The sequence below is a fragment of the Sinocyclocheilus rhinocerous genome, unplaced genomic scaffold, assembly GCF_001515625.1.
Source record: "Sinocyclocheilus rhinocerous isolate Xijiao unplaced genomic scaffold, SAMN03320098_v1.1 scaffold418, whole genome shotgun sequence".
Lineage (NCBI taxonomy): Eukaryota > Metazoa > Chordata > Actinopteri > Cypriniformes > Cyprinidae > Sinocyclocheilus > Sinocyclocheilus rhinocerous.
In genome coordinates this window covers 1,100,373-1,112,443 of record NW_015651146.1, presented here as the reverse complement: position 1 = coordinate 1,112,443, position 12,071 = coordinate 1,100,373, and the positions used below count along the sequence as shown (strand labels likewise).

The 12,071-nt window shown below is 36.5% G+C and overlaps 1 protein-coding gene and 1 pseudogene across 1 annotated transcript; one reads left to right on the top strand and one right to left on the bottom strand.

Annotated features, from left to right (window-relative positions):
- Nucleotides 1-4,989: 4,989 nt before the first annotated feature.
- LOC107712723 (cyclin-related protein FAM58A-like) lies at nucleotides 4,990-9,910 on the bottom strand. The gene is made up of 5 exons (XM_016518054.1): nucleotides 9,611-9,910; nucleotides 9,252-9,435; nucleotides 9,038-9,170; nucleotides 7,998-8,216; nucleotides 4,990-5,769 (listed from the first exon to the last, which is right to left on the bottom strand). Exons 1-5 carry the CDS (start codon nucleotides 9,726-9,728, stop codon nucleotides 5,680-5,682), a joined length of 744 nt encoding a protein of 247 aa, XP_016373540.1. The 5' UTR covers nucleotides 9,729-9,910; the 3' UTR covers nucleotides 4,990-5,679.
- A 221-nt stretch (nucleotides 9,911-10,131) lies between these two features.
- LOC107712725 (protein Flattop-like) lies at nucleotides 10,132-11,642 on the top strand (annotated as a pseudogene).
- The last annotated feature ends 429 nt before the right edge of the window (nucleotides 11,643-12,071 follow it).

Sequence of the window (12,071 nt, the reverse complement as noted above, 5' to 3'; positions counted from 1 at the left end):
GGGGCCTCTCTCTCTCCCCACCCTCAAATCCCTCCTACTCTGCTCCGTTACAGTGCGATCACGTCAGCTCACACAACATGCCACATGCGCCGAGTTCAACTTCAAACCTCCGAGTTAATGCAAGAACAGGTCGGATAGGTGCTTTGAGTCATTCCACGAAACAGGTGCCATTTAGCCCTTTTTTTTTTTTAAGTGATTTATTTACATTTTTAAATATTCTTAGAGACAACGAACGTCTTAAGTGCTAAGAAACTGCATTGTGCCATCTCAAGCTAAATTATGTAAATTGATGTAGGCTAACAGAAAATTACATATGCAAAAACATAAGTTTGATGGTAGCAGGGTTAACTAGTGAGCAAGGTCACTAAACTAAAAGATGTTTATTTTTACCGTTCATATTTCCATAAATATACTTTTTTTCCCTAATAATCAATTATGGTTAACAGGGTTAATAAACTTAATACATAAGATAAAGTGGTAACAAAAAAAGAGGAAACACTTGTCCTTGAGGGGTTCATGATCATGATGATGATGTCACTATTGTGAGTTTATGTAATTGTACTAATTTTATTTTAATAAATAAATATACTGTCCACTAACATTAAGAAAATAAATTAAAGCATATATAGGTTGATATAACCTATAGATAACTATAGGGTATATATTTCTAAATTAAAATATGTATAATTAGTCAAATATTTGTGTGTCAATTTTTACATAGCAGTTTCTCTATGCTGTGCGTTTGATTCAAATCTGGACCATAATCCTCTTGGTGTACGTCTCACTTTCCAGTTGTGTTTTCAATTCACAAATTCAGACGCCCCATCACACCCACGCAGGTGTAATCTTCTAGCTGTCTCCAGGCATACAGGGCTCAAATCTAATTGCCCTAATGCAGGAGGCCTCTCAGACCAGCGAGAAAAAGCTTTTATGTGCTGACGAGTGCTCAAGTGGGCCTCTCCTGAAGCCTTCATATGCAAACACGCATACACACAGGCACTAAATGCTCTTCAGCAGATGTTCACGTTAACTCAAAAGCACAGAGGGAAATACCAAGAATTGGATGATAGTTTATGGTAGGTTGCACCTAGTTGTCCACAATATACTCCCAAGACCAACAAACCAACCAACAAAACAACAATTTTTTAATGTTTCATTGTCCTTGCAATTGACATGCAAAAAAAATGGCTGTTCAAATCTGGACCATAATCCTCTTGGTGTACGTCTCACTTTCCAGTTGTGTTTTCAATTCACAAATTCAGACGCCCCATCACACCCACGCAGGTGTAAACTTCTAGCTGTCTCCAAGCATACAGGGCTCAAATCTAATTGCCCTAATGCAGGAGGCCTCTCAGACCAGCGAGAAAAAGCTTTTATGTGCTGACGAGTGCTCAAGTGGGCCTCTCCTGAAGCCTTCATATGCAAACACGCATACACACAGGCACTAAATGCTCTTCAGCAGATGTTCACGTTAACTCAAAAGCACAGAGGGAAATACCAAGAATTGGATGATAGTTTATGGTAGGTTGCACCTAGTTGTCCACAATATACTCCCAAGACCAACAAACCAACCAACAAAACAATAATTTTTTAATGTTTCATTGTCCTTGCAATCGACATGCAAAAAAAAATGGCTGATTTTGCATGGCTCCAATTGCACATTCTTAAACACCACATTTTTCTTACCTACTTGTGCACACAAGACTGTTCACACTGAAATATTTGTGAGGCACGTCCGGGAAAGTAAAGAGAAAGTTTCAGATGAGGAGTTGTATCTATAATTCAGAGGTGAGGGGTTTAGGAGATGGCTGTCCCTCTGGGAGCTGCCGTGCATTAACCCTGCAGGTAGTGCATCCCAGCCTTGGAGCCCAACCCAACAGATGGAGTCTCACTGTCAGTCAAAACACATTCCGCCCAATCGTGTGTTACATCTCGACGCTTTACTGAGGAACTTCATTCAAAAGCTACCCGAGTGAGACCGTTCCATGTCTGTGAACTCCAACCCACATCTCCAGGATTCAACATGAATGTCGTTGCATCTGAAGTCTCTCTATTCTGGGATGGAGATTAGATTTGAACCATTCACCATTTATCAGCTATTTCAGCAGAGTGGTTGAGCAGAAAACATTTTGAGACCAGTATTAAAGATATTTTAAAATGGTCATTTACTCACCCTCATGTTGTTCCAAACATATGCCTTTCCTTCTTCAGTGGAACACAAAAGAACATATTTTTGAACGGTTTCTGTTCATACCATGAAAAGCCAATGTGGTCCAGAACAAAACTAGACCCCACTGACCTTCATTGTATGGACAAAAAACAACACTGAATCATTTTTAAAATATCTTCTTTTCCACAGACGCAAGTCGGTCATACTGGTTTGAGACAATATGGAGCCGAGTAAATGATGACAAAATTTTCATTTTGGGTGAACTATCCCTTTAATGGTCCTTTGCCTAATCATCCCATTTCTACTGCAGTTTTTACCTGTAACTACTCATTTCTAAACCCCCTTGCACTTCTTTCCGTTTCTCATTATGCTGTAAATACAAAAAGATACATTTACAACACTTTCATTAAGCTTTTCTTAAGCACACTCTGAATTGAACATCAATAGCTTGCCTCTCTGAGAGTTGATTGATTTGGCTGTATCCCAACTCTGGCAGGAGTTCTTATGTCAAGAAGAGAAAAACACTGGATCTTTGGTCTGCAACAGATATTGTAGTACTTCCAAAATGGGAAAGTCATATACAAAAAAGTCAGGGATTATTCTAAGGGGGACTGAGTTGTTTGCAGGTTTGATGGTGTACCTAAGAAACTGAACAATTTGAGGGATGACGCAAAACAATTGTTCTGGCTCAAAGATGCCTGTACAGTGATTTGCAGGTTGAATGGCTCGTTCAACCAAAAGTAAAAATTGTCATAATTTACTCACCCCTCATGCTGTTACAAACCTGTACGACTCAATTTCTTCAGCAAAACACAAAAGCATATATTGTGAAGAACAGTTTTTGTCCATACAATTAATATCAATGGAGTACATTTTTTTTTTACTAAATTGACTTTTATTGTGTGGACAAAAGCATGCAGACTGTTTTTTCAAAATATCTCCTGGTTCCATATATAAAAAGAAAACATGCTTGAAATATTAAAAATGTATTAGTTTATGTAGAAAATAACATTAACCTAGATTAATAAATGTAAAATTGTTAGAGCCTGATGCTAAATGCATTGGGTAATGTTAATGAGTTTAACCATATAACAAAGTGTTAACAAAACCCCATTGACCTTCACTGAGAAAAGAAAAAAAAGAGAGCATTTCATGTTCCACATAAGAAAGCATGTCATACAGGGTTGGAACAACATGAGGGTGAGCAAATGATGACAATATTTCATTTTTGGGATAAACTGTTCCTTTAAGAACCTGTACAATTTAAATCTTGTTTAGTCTTTGTCTCCTATAGATTTTTTTGGGAAATCAGTTGTGACAGTGTATTAAAAAAAGGTCCAGAATTATGAAAAAACATATTTCATCCAGCACCATTAGAGTAAAATGGAAGAGAGGAATGTTAATAGAGAAAGCTTAAATGGGAGAAAAGAGTTTGGAGTGATCTGTAATGTGAGGCAGTGAGGAGAAAGTACAGTAAAGAGAAAGAGATTAAAGACTACAAGATGGACACCATCAGAGAAAAGCAGAACCAAGAAAGCAACAAAGAGTCTTGCTTTCACACAGGACAAAATCTAGTAATGGGGGGGAAACTGATTGAAAGTAGAGAACCAAGAGAGATGGCAAAGAGAGTAAGGTTAGAGTCACATATTCAATCCCATCCTTCCTTATCCCAGCACTCTAGTGAGGGCCATGCTGATGTTTTATTGATGGAAGAGAATCCGGCTGCACATGTACCCTCTCCATAATTCATGATGCCCAGCATTAGGGCCTGCTTGCTGAGAGATGTGTGTGTGTTTGTGTGTACGTAACCGTGTGCGTGTGGCAAAGAGAGGGAGAGTGAAGCAGGAATGTTCAGATTTTTATCTGAACAAATATAATCCATAAAACAGCTTACTGCAAAGGAAGTTCATCCATCTGCATCGCCCTAAACTGTAAAATAACTAACACTTTACAGGAAGTTTTTTAGTGCATCAGTTAATGTATTACGTATCATGAACTAACAATGAACAACAAATTTTACAGCATTAATTAATCTAGGTTAAATGTGTTGAAACTGTTGCTTGTTAATGTTTGTTCAATATATTATTATTGTTATATAATACATCCTATTACACATGAAAATTGTGTTTGTATATGTAGAAATTAATATTAATCAATATAAATAAATGCTATAAAATCGTTAGTGCATGATACCTAATGTTAAACAAATTTAACCATGTAATAAAATTTGTTAAAGTTATTTTGATAACACTTTATGCAAACAAATCGCAACAATTGTAATATTGTAATAGTGATTAAACACACTATTCCTAAATCATACTGATTTTATAACCCTTCTAGTTTTTATTTTTCACGATCTAGATAACAAATGTAGCACATACTGAAATCTGATGCCAAGGGAACTCTTAAAACAGCGGTTGCAGTCTCCGGTCAACACAATTCAGTTAGCTACAGGGGAAACAGCTGTTTAACATGTTAGCAATGACTGATTTGGTAAATAATGACTAAATTAGTACATTTCCCTGACTGCAATTATTTGATGTGCTAAGCTTCACAGGTGTGCTATAATGGAGTCTCACATTTGTATGTTTCAAAGGCTCCCTCTACAATAGCAGTTGCCATAGTAACTTATTAAGATCCACTCTAGAGCAATGTCCTGACCTAACTAGATCCAGAAATTTCAAGTAGAACATCATAGATGGAGGGGGGGGAAAAAAACTACAAAGAAATCTATTTACAGATGCTTTCAAAAAAGCATTAGTGCAAAAAATGTTTATTAGAAATTACATTTTTAAATGTAGACTTTGAATGAACCTGTCAGTTCATTTTCATCTTTAGCTGAGAATATGAAAAGTTTAAATCAGTGAAGTGTTTTTGAAGTTTGAAGTCTGGTGTCTACTAAAACTGTGCTGATTTGCTTTACAGCATACAGTAATACTGCTTTAATGAGTTGCATAAAGAAGCCTACCGGGACAAGTTCTGTAGGGAGAGGAGGAGAGTAATTAAATTAGAAAATATAAAAGAAATGGCTCCGATCTAGCCGTTTACCTCAGAATTTAGCTCTGGGGACAGGATGGCTCTTCTTTTGTTTCATTCTTCCTTCAACCAGCTATTACATTCCTTTTGTAATTTCTCCCCCTCTTTAGGAGGAAAAATAGCACAAGGTAGGAGAAGAAAGTAGGTCGGTGGCTGGGAATTGATTGATGTGGTGTAGCTAAAGTCTGGTTTTCATACCGCCACTTACAATGAGATATATATATATATATATATATATCTCTCTACATTCCCCTCATCATTCTTGAAGAGCCTTTAGAAACCTTCACGTTCTGTGATGTAATAAGTAGAGTTCATTAGGTTAAATCACAACATCAGGAGAAAGACGGCTCAATGCATGTTAAGATCATTGTCACAGATCTCAGGCAGTCACAAAATGTCTCTGAGGAACATATACAGCCGAAGGTGTTGGGTTTCCATGTCAGTGTTTTAGTACCCGTTTCATTCTTTGTCTCTCAGGTGCACTTGGCCTCCATGTCATAGAGCTGCAGTAATTCACTCATGATGGTTTCAATCTGAGCCTTGGTGATGTCTGCACAGACAACCTGCAGGGAAACAAGCAAAAACATCAATGCAGATCCCAGAGTTGGGTCCACCTGCATGCTATATCGGAGATGACATCTAAATATTAGGTCTGAGGCAACTAAAAATAGAGTCTAGTCTCTTGTAGTTGTGTTCTTTTTGCAGTCTAGTGAAAACAACTGCCCCCTATTTTAATTTCCTCTAAGAGGACTTGCTGTGGCTACATTTTTACCTCAAATTTCCATTTAAAATAGGTCAATGTAAACAGGAAACCCAATAAAGGCGAGAGAAACATGAAGAAAAAACAGAGAGTGGGCAATGGTACATTCAATGAACTAGATATAAATGTTTATTTCATAAAAGTACCAAAAACCTAAATTCTGCTAGTTTCAGCCTCAGATGGCATGCCCATATGATATATATTACACAGGGATGCCCCAATGTGGAAATTTTAATAGTGTGATGATTATTATATTTAATAATAACCAATCATTAATTACACAGCAGTGGCCAATAGTGATGTCTGGAGAGGATATTTCTCAATGTCTGCTTTCAATGACCCTGCAAGATCAAAATATATTGCAATGAAGAAAACAAAATAACTTGGTTAAGATTCTGAACTGACAAAATTATTTGGACAGCAAACTACAGCTTATCATGGAATACAGGTTTTATTTTACTATGCAAAAATGAGCTGACAGGAAATAAAGCATACATTAAATACAATAAAATTAGTAATTTCTTTGTATGACACAATTTGCCATGTTTTATTGCATTATTACAAATGAAGCAATTGCGCATGTACATTAGTTTTACACTCCAAGCACAACTACGCAACATGCTTACAAAATCCAAAATAAAATTTTTGATGAATGCGAAGATGTCCATTTTCCTAGGCCGGAAATCACTTTTGGCCACTACCATATTTGCATTTACATATTTTTGCATTCATAAGTTGTAATCAATTTATTGGCCAATATGCTGGTATTGATCCAGATCTCTACATGTGTCAAATAACACCAAGCATCATATAGAGTGGAATTCAACGGCAGAAACAACCTTTCATATCTCATAATTACTTAACAAGTTTAAGCCTTTTATGAAGTACTGGAATTAAGAACACATTATTATTATGCCAACATTTTTTTTTTTTTTTTAGAAATGTAAAATGGAAATCATAGCTTTAACAAATAAAACACAGAAATGCCTGTGTGCCATGCATACAACTACTCTGATATTTTTCCACAATTGTTTAATAATACTTTTGAAATAAATTTAGTAATATTTATTTTATTTTTGTTCATCAATAGGCAGACCAACTAGAAATAATTTGGGCTCACATGATCATTTGGCTATAATTTATTGACTTAAAGGCATCAGCCTATTTTACTTATCAGACCAATAACATTAAAAAGTCATATTTATGACCATCGATATATATTGATTATCTTAATATTGCACACAGGTTTTTAGCTGCCCACTTGGAAACAAAGTCTAGACAAAACAAGAAAAAGTACTCTTTTTTTTTTAATGATTTCTGTACAACCAATTGCAAAAAATTATTTGAATAGATTTTCCACATCATTATTTTGTCATATGTCAGATACACCCACTCAAAAAACCTCATAAAACAAAACAAAATTGAGGTCTCTTCTTACCTAAAAAGCTTCTAATGATTTCTGTACAACCAATTGCAAAAAATTATTTGAATAGATTTTCCACATCATTATTTTGTCATATGTCAGATACACCCACTCAAAAAACAAAACAAAATTGAGGTCTCTTCTTACCTAAAAAGCTTAAACAAATGACTAGAAAAATGAATCAGTCTTAAGGCTAAATATGTCAGAAAATGTCTATTGTATTTCTTTGATAGAACTTGACAGAATTGTAGGAAACTGAAGCCAAGCAAGTGGTTTTAAGAGTCCTTTGAAATGTATGAAATGGTCTGAATCTTAAATATTACTTTAGAGTGTCACCAAGGGAACACATCTTGTGTGAAAGACAACGTTATTTCTCTCAGACCAGGCTGCAGCCATTAGGTGCCCTTATTGCCATGGGAACTACTTCCTGCTCTCTAAAGGTTACTGCAATCGTGGCTCTACTTATGCCTGATCTGGCTCTGGCAATGGTGAGAATCAAACTAGTCAACGTTCAGTCTCAGTGACTCAATGCAGACACAGCATGACCCAAATGCTGCCTGGACATTTTATGTTTTTCTCCACATGAAACTGGAAAAAAAAAATCCTACCTGCCACCACGCTAGTTCTCCTCTTGGGAGCTGCACTCCATATGTCTGGAGAGCAAGATAGAGGGAGGTGAGGGCAAGGTGTTGAGGCTTATGGCGGACACACACAGTGCCATGGTAACTGTCTTTTAATACAGCCAGTGCCGTCTCTGCGATGGGGGTTCGAGACCAGGCGTGGCGATTCAAAAGACTCCTTACAGAGAGCAGGTATTGCAGCAGGTACTGGGAAACAGCAAAATGAAGTTTATTAGATGGAGCAAACCACAAAGTTTGAACAGCATTAGATAGAGAAGGTACAAAGATGAGAGTACGTTTACAACATATAATTGATAAAATTGTTAACAATCGAGAATGAAAATAATAAATCGATTCATTGAGTCTTGGCACTGTGCATAAAGAACCTCTGCCAGTGATGCCACTTTAAGGCAGTATTACAGCACTGACATACTATATTAGTTTAATAATATTTTTCATTAGCTTTCGGTTTTAAACTTTTTTTCATTTTCAATATATATCATTTATTTGATTTATTTACAAATTTTAGCGCTTCAGCTTAAACTTATTTCAGTTAGTAGCCAAGACATCAGCTTAGTTAAAGTTTTTTTACCTAATATTCATGTTATTTGATTTCAACTTTAATTCTATTAACAAAAATGTTTTTAATAGCTTAGTTTACGATAATAACCCTGCTTTATAGTAAAAAGTTTATGTCTGTGGGAAAAAACTGTAACTGATAACTAATGTGAGCATTTAAATTCATAAAAGTAAGGTAAACTGTTTGCAGCAGAGCATTACTATTTTTAAATAATTTTATATTATATTGTTTTGCACACAAAGCACAGTATATATTATATAGGCTTTTTGCAAACTGTTCATGCAAAATGTTTGCTGCCAGTCATTAATGGAATAGTTCACCCAAAATTCTGTCATCAGTTACTCACCCATTGTTGTTTAAAACCTATACAACTTTTCTTTTCTGTGGACAACAGATATATTACTTATTCTAAAAGCTTGAGAACCAAGGTAACCATTGCATGCATTACCTTGTGTGGGTGCTCAAAAGACACTTGGAAGTTAAGTTGTCGAAGGATGAGCAGCTCACAGTGTACTATACTGTCCCTCAACTCCCAGAACTTTCCATCCAGTTCCAGTGGTTCACTCTCTGGGTGAAAATACCTGGATCAAAGAAAAAGGACCTACTATGCCTATACATGAACTCTGAGAACAAAACTGATACTTAATATCCCCCTTATATACCTGTGACAGACATTGATGATATCTCTTGTCCTGAGATGTTGCTCTTCTACTTTGCCTGCGAGGTAGATGGCAGACATGGCCACTAGGTAAGGCTCATAGACCTGCAAATTGGCAGACTGGAAGAACCTGTGATACAGCGCACATGCTGTAGCCATGGGCACAGATCTCATGCCTAACTTCACTCCTACAGATATGGAAAACATAGGATCATAGGATGCACATGGGATCAGAAACTGCACAGCAATTCATCCTTGGATACTGAGAATGAACTAGCAAGCAGATGCAGTACATCCTTACAATTTTGACAGTTTAAGAGATTAAAAACACATCTCTAAACATTTCAGAAAAATTGCAAATACCAGTATCGATGATAAACCGACAGACTCTGAAGTGTTTTTTGGGGTCTTCGACATCTTCAGCACTTCTTCTGCCTCTCGCCTCATTGACAGATCCAGATGTTGACGCCTGCGTGCTCATTTTACGGCTTGCATCAAAACGGTTACCGTTTCAAAGCGTATTATTCAATTTGTACTTACTGTTCGCATGCACAAACTCAACAACTGCTCCTTTTGTATAAGTCGGTTGTCCTAATACAACGCTGTTGTGACTTTCCTTCCGCGGATCGTTCAGCGTGCAACGTAGAGCTCAAATGGTCTCCAGCGCCCCCCTCGTACGGGAGGATACCACTGTGCGCTGAACGAAAGGGAAGTACCGTATATGGTTTTTATTGAACTATTATATAACATATAATGTAAGAGCTGAACCTTAAAAATAGACACTTTGCCAAGGAAGTATTTTAAAGAGTCGAAGAATATAAAAACTGTGAACTATTAATTTGAAAGTATAATGTTGAGTGGTTGCTAGGAGACCACTGCCAGTAGCACATTCGAGTGGAAAGATGTCGACTACTTACTCTGCAAACCAGGTGCTTAAATTGTAACTGTTCTACCATGATATTTTATTTATTTATTTTGTTATTGTTTAATCGAATAACGTTGACGTATTTAGCATATGTATGATGTTTTCTGCAGTATGAAAATGCCTTTAAGTCGCAAAAGCTCCAGAATTGGACCATCCCAAAACATTTCAAAGAGGTAACGTTAACGTTAACACAGTCAGTCCCACTGGTAACGTCGTTTGAGCTGGAATAAATGTCTGTTTAATCGTTTACAAAAAATGTTTGCAAAAGAACAGCTGTTATTTGAAATAGAAATTCTTTATTGATAGAAAACAATTCCTTTGTAACAAATATCTTTACGGTCACTTTTGACTAATTTAATACAATAAATAAATGTATTTCTTTCTTTCAAAAATAATCTTACTGAACCAAACGTTTGAACTGTAGTGTACATTTTACTGTTATTATGCATTTTCATTACACAAACAGTGAACCATGCCAATGGCATTAAACTTGCAAATGCAAAAGCATGCACGTCAATCAAACAGAGCACAACGGAATGTGCAAACATTATAAATGTTTACATTTTTCAAAAAGAAGAAAAAGAAAAGAAAGGAAAGGAAAAATGAATTTGAGTCGTTTTTCATTTAAATGATGCAGTTATACCAATTGCACTGGGTGAAGAGAATAATTGCCTAGTTCATATTACAAATACTTGTGTTTGGTCTATTTACTTACTTTTTGTTCCTCAAGAGACCAGCAGCAGCAGAAGGCCACACTACATTTATAGCCACAGACCATGGCCACCTTCTACCTGGTGTGAGAACAAAGGTTTGTTTTGATGATTTGCATGACTTGCATGAAATTTAAATGTAATTACCAAGCTTAAAACGTTTTGCAGCAGTTTCATTTTACTATTTATAAATGATTTCATTATTAGAGTGGAAGTGCATGGCCAGCATTCCAAGGCACTTGGGATTTACCTCGCTATATCCCTCCTGCTTCCCTAAACCCCACTGCCCGCTCACAAGAGGGCCAGGATCGCCTCAAGACCTGGAGACAGATTAACTTTTCCACAAACCAGACTCATGAGGCCCCTGGTGGCAGCCAGGCTACAAACAGAACTGTTAACAATGTGGTGGGTATTTAATATCTCCAACTTATGATGCTATGGTATTAGATAACACTGCTTATATGAATTCTGACTAAATCAATTCCTTACAGGAAACCATAAATGTGGACCAGCCTGCAGAAGAGTCAGAAATGCCTGTGAATGAGCCAGACCAAAACCAGAGAGGCCCAAATCACAGTATAGCCAAGACCAGTCTAGACCAACAAGCCAGCAAGCTCAGTCTAACCCAGTAAACCAAACTCAGTCTAGACCAGGAAGTCACCACAGCCAACAGGCTTCATCTAGACCAGTCACTTAGGAGAGCCAAGCCGAGTTAAGACCACCAACCCAGAACAGCAAACCAGCATCTCAGCAGAAATAACACCATTTATAATCAGATCCCCTGCATGGGCGGTTATAAAAGTTGTTCCATGAAATGGCATTACGTAATTGTAACACTTCTTTGAAAAACACTTTTACTTTACAGATATTATTTTTGTGTTCTATTGCTTTGTATCTGTGCTCTCAGTTTGTGCATACTATAATGTGTGTGTCAGAACACATTAACTGAATTGTTTCAATGAAGCTAAAGCTGATTAGTTTTACTAAATGGCTTTTGTAATGAAATCTGCTTAGATGAAATTCTAAATGCAGGGTCAAATATTGCCAGAAAATATATCAGAGTACCTTGATATCTGTATTTTAATAGTATTCTTAAAAAAGATTAAAATTTTAAAAAAAAAACAGCCTAAGAGATTTTAAATCTTTTTTCTTTATTTGCTTAATAATACACTGACACACCTGTAGGCCA

What these genes read in the sequence shown, in the direction of transcription:
- LOC107712723 (XM_016518054.1), bottom strand. Translation starts at nt 9,728, where the DNA reads ATGAGCACGCAGGCGTCAACATCTGGATCTGTCAATGAGGCGAGAGGC. An exon ending in ATCATCAATGTCTGTCACAG is followed by an intron (nt 9,171 to 9,251) that starts GTATATAAGGGG and finishes TCTTTGATCCAG; the next exon opens with GTATTTTCACCCAGAGAGTG. An exon ending in CTTTTGAGCACCCACACAAG is followed by an intron (nt 8,217 to 9,037) that starts GTAATGCATGCA and finishes GCTGTTTCCCAG; the next exon opens with TACCTGCTGCAATACCTGCT.